The following is a 13068-nucleotide window of genomic DNA, read 5'->3' as shown; positions in this document are numbered from 1 at the left end:
AAATTTAAGATATAATAAAGATAATTCAACACTACTATATACAAACATATTGCAGTGTTGAAGCAGTATTTACCTTTAACTTCCTCCTTTACCACTGGTTCCTTCTCCACTTCGGTTACTGTAAAGACACAAATTGTTTACAGTTAAGGACATTTTTATAGCTGAATTCATAGTGCAAGGCAGTTAGAATCTGTGAAGAGTCGTGCAACCATATGATCCATTTGGGTTGTTTCTTTGACCTGTTCTTCTTTCATGCCTCCATTTGTTCTTTTTAGTGGGTGGCACATCTGTCTTCTTGGTAAAGTTTTGTGGTTTTGTGATTGTCCCTCTTCATATCTCTACTAATGTTTTAGTCAAAATGCAAGACAAAGAGTCAGAGACCTTGCCTAAACATGGTTAAAGACGTAGAAGAAGAATTGCCCTGTGAAGAAGTGTGTTCATGATGGCTGTGCAGGTGAAAAACAATGTGCATGGGTGCAGGCCACAGAAAGTCAAGAGTGAGCAGAAGGACCAAAAGCATGCAAATGCCAACCTTTCATCACTGTGCTGCACTCAGCATCCCCAGCTGAGGTTAGATTTTTGAAATAGTGAGAGCCCCCTGGTCTGGCTCCCACATTATTAGCATTTACACAGCAAAAAGAGCTGTCTTGTTTCAGAGAGTACCAAACAGAATCCTTGACATTCAGACGGTTGTAAAGCCAAATGACATATGAAGTGGGAAGGCCCTTCATAATACAGTACAGGGAGTTACTGTCTTTGTTTTGGATCAGCAACTCAGGGGGGAGTTTGATCAGAAACTCTGGGCTGTTGGAGAGGCGATGGCTCCGCTCATCTTGAGGCAGGACATCTGGGAAATACAACTGGCTGATGAGGTGGTACGGTCTCTGGGAGGATTTAGGCAAAGACTGGAGCTTTGTCTTGGACTCCTGCTTCTCTTGCTCAGAAAGATCTCTAGAGCTTTCCTTTTCTGGTTGAGACACTTTACGAACAGAATCGGTGGGCATGGGGGTGTCTGCTTTGAGGTTTGCTTCTTTAGCTGAGTGAGAATAAAGTTAGGGAGAGTAATTAAGGGTCAGAGAGTAAACGGCTATGGCTATAATCAATAAAAGGTTAGTAGGATGGAGAATGAGATTAGTGAGGTGAAGCCGGTATGGTGGGAGGGAGCAACACTACACTACAGAGGTTGTTATTACATTATTCTAACAGATTATAAACTAGGAGGCAATATTACGTTATGAAAAGGGGTCCAAAGCAGGGAGAGCAGATGGAGAAGTGAAATGGACTAGTTGGAAATCACAAGAAAGAAAGATTAAGCACCTTCAACAGTGAGCCTGGCAGAAGAACTGTTTTGACCGTGTTGGTTGGTAGCTGTGCAGGAGTATATTCCCTGATCGGCCATGTCGACACTGTGGATGACCAGAGACAACAGGCCCCCACTCTGAGAGCTCCTTACCCGGTCCGTGTCCACCAAGTTCTGACCGTTATGATCCCATACCACTCCAATGAAGGGCTGCCCATCGAACGAGCAGCTGAACTCAGCCATCTCGCCACTTTTCACTCTGATGTCACTCATTTCCATCAGCAGCTGGGGGCTGGCTGAGAGTTTCAAATCAAAGCGGCTTCGAGAGCTCATCTCCTCTGAGGTTACACTCTCCATCTGAATCTCAAACGTCCTCAAAGACATGGAGGAAGCTTCAGAGACAACCTCGGAAAACTCAAAACTGTGGGTTGTTTGACCCATCGACAGAGAGCTGAAACTCTCTGTCTGAGCCTCCAGTGTCTGAGTTATTTTAGTCTCAGAACTCGACACGCTATCTAAGGCTTTTTCATCTGGGCAGTAAGAAAGAATAGAAGAATTAGGTCAACACAGCACAATTCCGGTGATTTTTCCTGGTTATTTGTTTGCCAAAGTGCAGTTGGGTTGGAGTGTTGAGGATCAGTCAGGCTCAGTGAAGACTGGACAGTGGCTGCTTTCCACAGTCAATCATGCAAACTTGACAGGAGCCAAAATTTATGAAACAGATGTGGATTATGTCCGTGAGTGTAAGGAATCCGAAAAGCTGAACTTCCACGGTCCAGCTGTTTCGACCATGCTGATTTACTCTGAAACAAAGATTTGTGTCTCAACAAACACTGTTAGGAGCTGCAGAAGTAGGAAGAGATGATATCATGCAGCACAGCAGAAAATCCTGTAGGACAAGGCTTATAGCAAGAAATAGGTCAAACTAAATCTACTGAGTTCTCTACATGCACAGAGAATAAGGCACTTCCTTCTTAATGTCATCAAGATACCACTACAATTATGTCTAAATACAGGTTCTGGTAGCACAAACATACAAGAAGATGATCATTTTATTTGCTATTGAAGCTAAAAATCAGAGCAGCTTTGTGAGGACCTGGCAGGTAGATGGCATGATCTGCGTCCTCAAGTCATGCTTTCTGAGATGAGCGTCTGAAGACCATGCAGTAAGTGGTGGCCTCTCTCACGCTGTTTTATTTTAAAAACACACTGCATGCCAGTTGATATTATTTCAAACTCACCATCAAGGTTCAAAGTGGCAGAACATGTGACCATTCCTGCTATGTTTGTGGCAATGCACGAATACTCTCCCTCATGTGAAGGGAGGACTCTGGAAATCTCCAGCAGGCAGGTTTCATCCAAATGAGACATTCTGAAGATGTCAGACTGCCGGATCTCTTTATCATTACAGAACCAAGAAATCTGCAGATCTGGGGACACAGCGTTCACGAAAGTCAGCATCACCTGACGTGTTCAGAAACAACCCTGATAATCCCAGAGGTGAGTAGATCCAACACTCATTTGATTTATCAAACAGGGGAAGCTGATGAGAGGTGAGTACCTTCCCCAGAGACGATGCAATTCAGCTGGGCAGGCTGTCCCACTGAGACCAGAACGTCCCTCATAGGAGTGATCAGAACCGGAGGAGAAATCCGAACGGTTTCAATCACCTCAGGAACTGAAAGACAACGTGTTTAGTTTACTGACCTGGTAAAGATGACTACTTTCTGCTCATCTACAGTGATTATATCATTTTTTTCTATGAACTTTGAAAAAATGTTTTCTGAATTTTTTTTTTTTATTATTTAACATGACTTGGGGGGGGAAAATCTTTCAAGACAACATTGGATGGTGTAATATCCTAGCAAATAAACTTAATTGCATTAATAATAAAAAGTTTAAAACAAAGTCATAAAATGAACACAACTTTATTTAACTTGATGCTTTCTACTACTTACAAATTGAATGCTGATATTTTCATTTAGTTACATAAATGTTCAGTTATTAAATCCCACAATTAATTAAAATAATTGCTTCAAATAATAAGACAATTATTCCAAGCAATTATTTTGCCCAGAATATTTTTCTTCTTCTTCTTGAAGAAGAAAAATATAAAACTAAAAACTTTGATGCTTCATCATAAACTACGTCTGACCTTCCACACTGAGAGGGGCGGAGCTTGTTGCCTCTCCGTAGTCGTTCTTGGCCTCGCAGCTGTAGACGGCTGCATCCTCAGGGAAGACCTCCAGCAGAAGTAGTGTGTGCTCATCTCCATCGTGGAGGAATTTGCATTTGTAACTTGCGGACAGAAGCTGGGAGTCTTTGTACCAGGTCACCTGAGGCTGAGGAAGGCCGCTCACCTGCGCTGAAAAGCGCACAGACCGACCCGACATCACCGTCTGGGCCTGCATGTGGCGTACGATCTGAGGCGGCTCTGGCACTGAACATAGAAAACCAAACATTCAGGTAAAAAGCAGAGCAGAATCTGTGAAAATACCTTTTACATTCAACAAAATAATATTTTTCTTTTGAACATCACTCAGCAAAAAACTACTGATGCACTACATTCTCTCTAGCACAGATGTGAAATACTTCTTAAATGTTTTTGCAGTAAATAAAGAATACATTTGTTCCGGAAAAATGTGTCAAGCTGCTGACTGAAGGATCTCTTACATCTCACATGAAGGTTCATGGTGCTGCGGTTTTTGCCAGCGATGAAGGTGTACTCTCCAGCATCGCTCCTGAATGTCTCAGAGATAGTGAGGCGATGCAGTTTCCTGATGGTGGCGTAGTTGAACCTCTCTTCCTCTGCAAAGTGAATCTCTGCTCCATTCCTCAGCCAGTGACCCTCCACTTCATCCTCATTTACCTCAAACTCAAAGGTTGCTCTTTGTTTCTCCACCACCTGGACAAAAAGACGATTATGTCAGCTTCATACATAAAATTTAGAGACTATTCAAGGAGCAGAATCAAATCTCAGATTGGGTTGAAGCTCCACATAACAGGTAACTCACTGTAATGTCTCTGCTTTCAGGTTCAGAGATTTTAACATCTCGTCCCTCAACTCCCAGATGTCCAACAGATATGCTCGACCCGGCTACAGCTGTGTACTCGCCGGCATCAGACATGTGGACAGACGGCAGAACCAGACGATGCACAAAGTTGTCTGAGGACATTTTGTACCTGCAGGAAAATCAATAAAGAAAAGCCAGAAGTTGTTGATAACGTTGGAAAAATGTCTAAAATGTTCCTTCACTTGAATGACAACTTCTTTTTACCTGTCAGACATCTCCAGCTCCTGGCCGTCCTTCATCCACATCACCTGGACGTTCGGCTCAGATACTTCACACTCAAACGTCGCCCTTTTCTTCTCTGTGATCTTCAGGTCCTTCAGGTGTTTAGTGAATTCAATCACACGAGCTGCAGGATATAAATATTACGCTTAAAGCAAAAGTAACAACTGTAACCAAGTTATTAGGGTCTTTATGTTTATTTTGGTATTTCTGAGAGTTGGACAGTTAAAAAGTATTTAATGACCACAATTGTAGACATTTCCACATCTTACCCTCCACATAGAGTTTAGCTTTAGTAGCTGCGGACCCGGCTGTGAAGGTGTACTCAGCGCTGTCTCCAAAGTGGACGTTCCTGAAGCTCAGAGTGTGATTGAATTGTTTGCAGCGAGCCTGGCATCTGTCTGTGGATTTGATCTCCACACCGTTCTTGAGCCATTTGTAAGTGATTCCCTCGTAGTTGACGTTCACCTCAAATGTGACGGTGTCTTTCTCCTGAGCATTCAGGTCCTCCAGCATTGTTGTGATCAGAATAGCTGGAAAGAAAAAGTCCTGAGGTTAAATTCTGGAATTCCTTCACACATAGAGAAAAAACTGAAGAAAAGATTTTACACTCCAATCACTTAGATGAGGATGCTTATAAGGAAAGAGGCAGCAGTTTTTAATAAGAACTCTTTTACAAAATTGTTTCTCCGGATCTTACGGTTGACAGTGAGCGTCGCTGACACTCGGTCATTCCCACAGACGAAGGTGTACTCTGCAGAGTCTTCCCTGCTGGTGTTCATGATCTTCAGCTGGTGGAGTTTCCCCTGAACCACAATCCTGAACTTCTCACTCATCTCAATCTCGACACCGTTCTTTAGCCAGGTGGACGGCACGTTGAAGTGAGAAACTTCACACTCGAAATTGGCCACCTGGGTTTCAGGGACCTCTACGTTCTTTAGGGGTTTGGTTACCCGCAGAGCTGCAGAAACAACACAGGGTCGAATGGTTGGCTTCCTGTAATCCATTAATACTAGAGAATAATTATTTTTTTAAACTTACACTCAACACTTAGGTGAGCACTGCAGTGCAGGTGACCAATCACTGCAGTGTATTCGCCCTCTTTGCTGCTGTCCACATCCTGGATAACTAATTTGTGAGTCCTTTTCTCAGAAAGCAAGGTGTAGTGCTCGTTTGACTTCAGCTCAGTGTTCTTGAACATCCATTTAACTGGGATGTTGTCTTCAGAGATGCCCACTTCAAACATAGCAGTTGCACCCAGCAGTGATGTCACATCCTTTGGCTTCTTCAGGATCTTAAGAGCTGGGAGAGAGTTCACGTTCATAAAAACACTTAAAAAAATCTATTTTGTGAATCCCAACTTACCGTAGTGCTTTACTTACTTTCAACATTAAGTCTGGCGTTTGCAGACAGCTTTCCAAGTTTGAAGGAGTAAACTGATTCATCTTGTGTGGAGCAGTTGTTGATCTTCAGTGTGTGAACTGTGCCCTCCATACTGATCTCAAATTTATCACTGGACTGGATCTCAACACCATTCTTGATCCACTGTGCTCCCCTGACGTTCTCATGGGTCAGCTCAAGACTGAATACACCCTCCTGAGTCTCAACCACATTCAGGTTCTTCAGGGTCTTCTTGATCTTTACAGCTGCACAGGAAAATGTAGTTATCGTTTTAAAAGCATTGAATCATGATTTTAGTGAGATTCAGAAGTGTCTCATTCTAAAGTTATAGTTTATTATTTTAGAAGATATCCTGAATGGATCAATCAGCAGTGGACAGAAACAGTCCTACCTTCAACTTTCAGACTGGCGGTGGTCTTGGAGGTGGCCACTTGATATGTGTACTCTCCGATATCCGTGGCTTTTGTGATAACAATGACAAGACGCCTCACGGCACCGTTCACCTCACTCAGCACATTCTCACTGAAATCGACAGGCTGTCCATCCTTCAGCCACTTTCCTTCAGCAGATGGGTTTGCGACTTGACACTCCAGCACAGCAGTCTGGGAGTCAGCTACAACCAGATCTTGCAAAGGTTTCTTGATGGCACCACCTGGTGACACAGGATGGTTACATCATCATTAAAGAGACGGTCACAGAGGGCGTTCAGCTTGTTAAAGTCATATCCAGCATACCTGTCACAGTAAGTGAAGCTCTGCACGTCTTCTCACCAGCAGCGAACATGTACTCGCCCTCTTCATCCTTCATTGCGTTGATGACTGTAAGGATGTGGTGCTTATTCTTGGTTTCCATCTTGTGGCTGCCGCTGGCTTTGAGTGGCTGGTTCTTGAAGGTCCAATAGGGGTCGATGCCTGGGTGGGAAACCTCAACTTCGAAGGAGACGTTCTCAGATTCAGAGCACTCCATGTCCTTCATTGGCTTCAGGATCTGCACAGCTGTTCAAGTAAAACACAAGTTACGCAATTCTCAAACTATTCTATAGATGGAGCAATGACAGGTAGACTACCCTTTAATGAATTTAACTTTGCTTGATGTTCAGATTAAATCAAGTCTGTGGAGACTTATCTTCTGATTCTAACAATTTTTTTAGACTTAATGAAGAATGCAATGCCACACGTATATGCAATGAGTTCTTGGGAACATTTATTAACATTTAACATTTAACACACACATTTATTCTAAAGTCTAATGTAAGTTTAAGATAAAATATATATAAATATATAGTACAGACCAAAAGCTTGGACACACCTTGTAATTGAATTCAATTAGAAAGTGTGTCCAAACTTTTGGTCTCTACTGTATATAGTTTTTTTTCAACAGCATGTTAAACATTTTCAGTTAAAATGTTGATCATTTATTTTGTAATAAGCACGCGCTTGGAAAATCACTGTGGGTAACTTACACTCAACAGAGAGTTTGCAGCTGGTGTCCACTCGGCCAACAACTAGTTTGTAGCGACCCTCATCAGAAGCGTAGGTCCTGCTGAAAACCAAACGCTGCTTGGTTCCCTTTGCCACCATACAGACCCGGTCACTGGGCACCAACAAATTGTCATTGTGGTACCACTTGACAGAGCTAATATCCTGAGCAGAGATCTTGGCCTCCAGGACAGCTTTGGTGCCTTCAATGGTAGATGCATCCTTTAATGGAACAAGGATGCCAATACCTGCAACAAGAGGCATTCCATTTCAAAAATGTTTATTTTGAGGCAGAATGTTGTTTTATTTAAGTAGATGAGTTTGAGAGACCTACTCTGAATCAACAGCTTTGCAGTGGTTGTGATATCATGATCAGGAGCCACAAATGAATATGATCCAAAGTCATCCTTGGTAGCATCTTCAATCAGGAGTTTGTGGACTTGTTTATCAATAACGATGTGCACACGGTCAGAAGCTGTAATTGGTTGTCCATTCTTCTTCCAGCTGCCTTCAACATTTTCTTGTGAGAACTTGACCTCGAGCTGGGCAATATCACCCTCGCAAACAGTTAGGTCCGTCAAAGGCTGAACCAAGGTGACGGGACGCACTAAGACATGAAGACACAAGTATTCAGAAATGGAAGCCAAAACTCCCCCCAAAAAACAAAGTAAAATTGAAGATCAACTAAGTGGAAAAAAGTGATCAAAATACATGTCTCTAATTTGCAATGTGAATAATGACTTACATTTCATCTTTAGTGAGGCAGTTGTTGTGAATTCACCCACTTTGAAGGTATATTTGCCCTGGTCTTCTTTCTTGACATCTTTCACAGACAGACTGTGTCTTCCACGGCGGGAGGTCATGACGTATTTACCACTGGGAGAGAGCAGCTTGTCCTCAAAGTACCAGGTGCCTTCAGCATCTTCACGGGTTACAACACATTCAAATTCTCCAGAGTATGTTTCAGGCACCTCTGTGTTCTCCAGCTGCTTCACCATCTCCAGAGGAGCTCCTGTTGATAGTTTGATCAAATAAAGCTCTTAAGAAACTAACACTTTATTGACCAAATCCTATTTATTGTCAAATAGAAACTCCCATATAAAACAAGTCTTCAAATGAAATCTTTATCTCAATGAAATTATTGACGTTTTTTAAACTTTGACCATGATTTCATCATTATCAACAAACCTTCAACATTGAGCTTGGCGCTGGTTCTGATGTTCTCATCATCTACAACCACGCATGAATATTCTGCGGCATCCCTCATTTCAAGAGTCAGCACAGACAGGAAGTGGACCTTTCTGTCTGAGTGCATCCTGTACTTATCTCCTGAGAAGATCTCCATGTTATTCTTGAGCCATTTAACCTTAAAAAAAGGCTCATTAGTTTCACACTCAAATGTAGCCATGGTGTCCTTCTCTTTGGCATTGAGGTCCTCAAGCTTCTGTGTAAAAGTGATGACTTGTTTTGCTGCAGAAACATCACATCATGTTTTATTAGAAAACACACTATTCAAGAGGAAACAAGTTATAGTTTGAAGAATTCACTGTTGCAGTACCTTGCACCAGCAGGAAAGCATGGCTGGATGTCTCTCCAGCCTTGTTGGTTGCCTTAACCATGATGCTAGCTGAATCCTCAGCTGACACGTTTCTGATCACAAGTTCACACACATGGTCTTCGGGCCAGAACCAGTAAATACGGTCTGATTTTTCCAACTGAACACCATTCTTGAACCACTGGCACTCAGGATCTGGTCTACCAACAACTCTGACTCTGAATTTGACTTCATCTCCCAGTGCAACTGTCTGGCTGGTGATGCGCTCCAGGATCTTAGGAGCTTCCATGCTGGGTGAAAGCTTGATCCTTTCTGGTTTCAGAGGTTTTGCAGTGAGTTTGAGGCGCTCTTCCTCCTTCTTCTTCTCAGCCTCCTCCTTTTCCTTTGCATGGTGAAGAAGCTCCTCTTTTGTCTTTCGTAGCAGATCTTCATAAGAATCATCTCTCCTACGTGACTTGAGCTCAACAGCGGTGATGGACTCATAATAGCCTTCCTCTGTCCTGCGCTTAAATTTGCTCCTCAGTTCCTCAGACTCTTCTACGGCTTTTTCGTGGACAATTCTCTGGGCTTTCTTAAGCTTGACCACCTCCTTCAGCTGAGTGTCCTCAGTGGGTTGCTCAGCCTTCACCACCTCAAATGATACTCTCCCTGACTCAGCAGGAGCTTCACTTGCTTTACCCTCAGCAGCATGGCGCAGATGAGTTCTGAAGTCTTCCTTCTGTTGAATCTCCAACTTCACAACATATTCAGCTGAACCCAGGTTGTTATCTGCTATAACTTTTACCTCTCCTGAATCATAGGATTTGATATCTGTAATCTCCAGGTAGTAAATGCCATCGTAGCGAAGTCTGTATCTCTTGCTTTTGCGGATGAGTTGTCCGTTAAGGTACCAGTTAACCTTTGGAGAAGGGTAGCCGGTCACTCTGCAGCGGAATCTGGCTGTGTCACCTTCCATAACCCTGACAGGCTCAGGGAGAAGGACAATCTCAGGTTTCATTTTCTCTGTTTCTTCTTCAGCAGTTACTCCATAAGGTCCACCTTCATGAGCCTGTCGTTCCATTTCATCAATTCGTTGAACTCCCTTTCTTCCTTCAGGAAGCTGAGATTCCTCAACAAGGCCCTTCTCGTCCTTGACGATCAGGGTAGCCGAGGTCTGGTCGACTCCAAACTTGTTGGTTGCTCTGCAGGTGATCACACCACTGTCTCTTGCATAAGCAACCTCATAGTCCAGGCTGCAGTAGCCAAACTCATTGACCATACGCAGCCTGTTAGCAGCAGCCAGAGGCTTGCCATCATGCAGCCACTCCACCACCATGGTGGGGTCTCCAATTGGAGTCAGCCTGCACTCAAAGTGGGCTGGACCAAAACGCTTCATTCGGACAGATGTGAGCTTCTTCTTAAACAATGGTTTCTGCTGCTTCTCCTTGTCATAAAGGTCGCCTTCCTCCCACTGCTCTTGGCCATAACGGAGGTGGAGAGGCTCCAGCTCTGGTGCGGTGATCTCTTTGGCTTTGTAGGTTCCTTTGGGAATAATGAGCTTCCTCTCTGGTTCAGGCTCAACATATTCAATCTCAACATTGACTCTGCAGCGGGTGGTGTCTCTGCCAGCCTTGTTGATGGCAGTGGCGGTGTACCATGCACTGTCTGGTCCGCCTGCTGAGGGGATTTGGAATTTGGCCTCTCCTTTGGTTCCTTCAATCCTAAAACAGCAAAGTTTCATATTAACAACTTCAGACACTTTGGATATTAACTACTAGTCTTACTCTCTTAAAGTGGAGAAATCCCACATTACAAGCAAATAAAACAGCTCTCTTAAATAGTATTGTCTTTTTTGATACAATGCTCTAAATATAAGAACATTCTAATACTACTGTGGATTTCCTGAAAACTCAGAAGAGATATTAGAGTTTATTTTAATATGAGACATACTTAATGTGCGGGTGCTTGTGTGGGGTGATTATGTCGCTGTTTTTCAGCCAGACGATGTCAGGCAGTGGGTTTCCAATGGCTTTAACCGCCAGTTCAACTAGAGTACCCTCTTTCACACTGATGTTCCTCAGTTTCTCAGTAAACTGGGGACGGACCAAGGTTTCCTTAGCTAAAAAAGATAGAAACATTATGTTAATATATGTCCCAAAGGATTGTCTTGCAATAAACCTTAAGCAGAGGTCATGGAAACTGTACAGTGAAGTCTTACCATCAACAGTGAGAGTGACGGAGATGGATGAGCGCCCAGCTCTGTTCTGAGCCACCACTGTCCATTCTCCAGAGTCATGGGGCATGGCTGGGACAATGATCAGGGACTGAGTCCCATCTTCTTTAACCACAATCTTATGGGTATGGTCACTAACAATTTGTTGTCCTGAAAAGGCCACATAATTGAAGTTGGATTGAGTAACAAGCATTCTACATTTATCAACACCGTCAATGAAGATTCCTTTTATGTGTCTCACCATTGTGGAACCAATAAGTGTCAGGCATTGGTCGGCCAACAACTTTCAGGTCAAATCTGGCAGTTTGTCCCTCAGGGCATTTACATGCAGTAGGTTTCATGACAAATACGGGTTTGTAAAGTCTTTCCAGCTGCTGTTCGTCAGTCTCATCAAGACGACGAGCAGGAGATCGTCCGGGTGAACGGCTAGGTGAACGGCCAGGAGAGCGGCTCAGAGAACGAGGTGATGTGGATCTGAGGAAAATTCAAAATGTAATGAGCATTTAAGTCATACACTCTGAAGAACTTGCTTTGACTCATATTTTACCTGATCCTCTGCACTGCAGGTTGTGGTGTGTATCTCTGAGGAGCGGCTGCAGATGACTCCACATAAAGCTTCCCTGAGCAGACAGCATTTCCTTTCATGTTGGTGGCGAAGGCAGTGTACACGCCTTCATCTTCTGGTTGCACCATAGATAGGCGGAGGCTGGCTCGTCCATCCTGGAGAACCTCCATCTGGTAGCGGTCACTGGGCCTGATGCGCTGGCCATTTTTGAACCAAGAAATCTGCCACAAAGTCAAGGCGTCAGTCAATCCTGTTTGACTGTCTCTGTTATGTCTGTTGCAGGTGATCTGTTTAATAGAAGTAACCAAAGAAGAACTTTTTATTTCAAGATGTCTCACCTTGGGGAGCGGCGTTCCAGACATCTTGCAGTGGAAGGTGACGCTCATTCCCTCCATGATTCTGTAGTTTTTGACCGGAGTGTCGAAGGCTGGCTGCACCGCCTCAGTGGCAGTGGTGGTCACCATCAACTCTCCGTCCTCAGTTACAATCTCTCTGTAGGTGATCTTCATGATGGTGAGCTCGATCTCCTGAATGATTCTCAGCTCCATGGCAGACAAATGGAATTCCTGCAGGTTTCATGAAAAATATCACATCTTTATAAGTTAAGAGAAAAAATGATCAGTGGCTTAATTTTTCTGCTTTGATAAATGCATAAAGAGTATATTATGGTTGCTTAAAAACACAGATTTCTACTGCATTAGAGAAAGAACCTTATAATGCATGTGAAGATTCTAACAAAGATGAATTGCCAAATTGCCAAAAGCTGCTATGATAAATGTTTCTTGTACCTGTCCGGAGATAACGGTGGTCATTGTATCCACTGTGATAGGGGGAATGTCTCCAGGTTTGGGCTCCTGCACTGGAGCTGTCACTTCCTGTTTCTTCATGTACACTTCATATTCCTCTGTAAACAAAGCATTTGTTCTGTCTGTGATATAGTCAGTGTGATCCGCAATTCATATTTAAACCCAGTTTCCTTTGAATTTGTCTCTTGTTCTTACTGTTTAGGTGCTGTTTGTGGACATACCTTCCTCCAGAAGACTGACGGAGGCTGAGACTTCTCCAAGTTGATTCTTGGCAAAGACAGAATATTCTCCTGCATCGTCTGCAAAGGTCATCGAGATCTCCAATCTACACTCTCCGGTCTCTTTCTTGTAGACAACTTTATACCTGATGAACAGACAGTGAGCTTTATAAAATTCCCTATACTAAGGCTGATTATTCTAGTATTCAAGTTATTTGAAGACTATTAGAAGCCATGGGA

The 13068-nt window shown here is 43.3% G+C and overlaps 1 protein-coding gene across 1 annotated transcript in view; it reads right to left on the bottom strand.

Moving 5' to 3' along the window:
- ttn.1 (titin, tandem duplicate 1) overlaps nt 1-13068 on the bottom strand; it is a 156296-nt gene that overhangs the window by 130931 nt on the left and 12297 nt on the right. The window contains exons 15-39 of the mRNA XM_044132734.1: nt 12832-12974; nt 12593-12708; nt 12143-12370; nt 11787-12025; nt 11481-11713; nt 11225-11389; nt 10957-11125; nt 9031-10727; nt 8661-8942; nt 8218-8484; nt 7807-8079; nt 7457-7720; nt 6729-6989; nt 6386-6646; nt 5976-6239; nt 5635-5895; nt 5294-5554; nt 4866-5126; nt 4579-4720; nt 4315-4483; nt 3974-4205; nt 3456-3740; nt 2862-2978; nt 2542-2730; nt 74-118 (exon numbers count right to left, since the gene is read on the bottom strand). Of these exons, the coding sequence (XP_043988669.1) occupies nt 74-118; nt 2542-2730; nt 2862-2978; nt 3456-3740; nt 3974-4205; nt 4315-4483; nt 4579-4720; nt 4866-5126; nt 5294-5554; nt 5635-5895; nt 5976-6239; nt 6386-6646; nt 6729-6989; nt 7457-7720; nt 7807-8079; nt 8218-8484; nt 8661-8942; nt 9031-10727; nt 10957-11125; nt 11225-11389; nt 11481-11713; nt 11787-12025; nt 12143-12370; nt 12593-12708; nt 12832-12974 (6824 nt within the window). The remainder of the gene's footprint in view (nt 1-73; nt 119-2541; nt 2731-2861; nt 2979-3455; nt 3741-3973; nt 4206-4314; nt 4484-4578; nt 4721-4865; nt 5127-5293; nt 5555-5634; nt 5896-5975; nt 6240-6385; nt 6647-6728; nt 6990-7456; nt 7721-7806; nt 8080-8217; nt 8485-8660; nt 8943-9030; nt 10728-10956; nt 11126-11224; nt 11390-11480; nt 11714-11786; nt 12026-12142; nt 12371-12592; nt 12709-12831; nt 12975-13068) is intronic.

Source organism: Gambusia affinis, linkage group LG11, assembly GCF_019740435.1.
Source record: "Gambusia affinis linkage group LG11, SWU_Gaff_1.0, whole genome shotgun sequence".
In the NCBI taxonomy this organism is placed as follows: Eukaryota; Metazoa; Chordata; class Actinopteri; order Cyprinodontiformes; family Poeciliidae; genus Gambusia; species Gambusia affinis.
The sequence above is the reverse complement of the archived record's forward strand: the minus strand, read 5'-3'. Positions and strand labels throughout refer to the sequence as shown.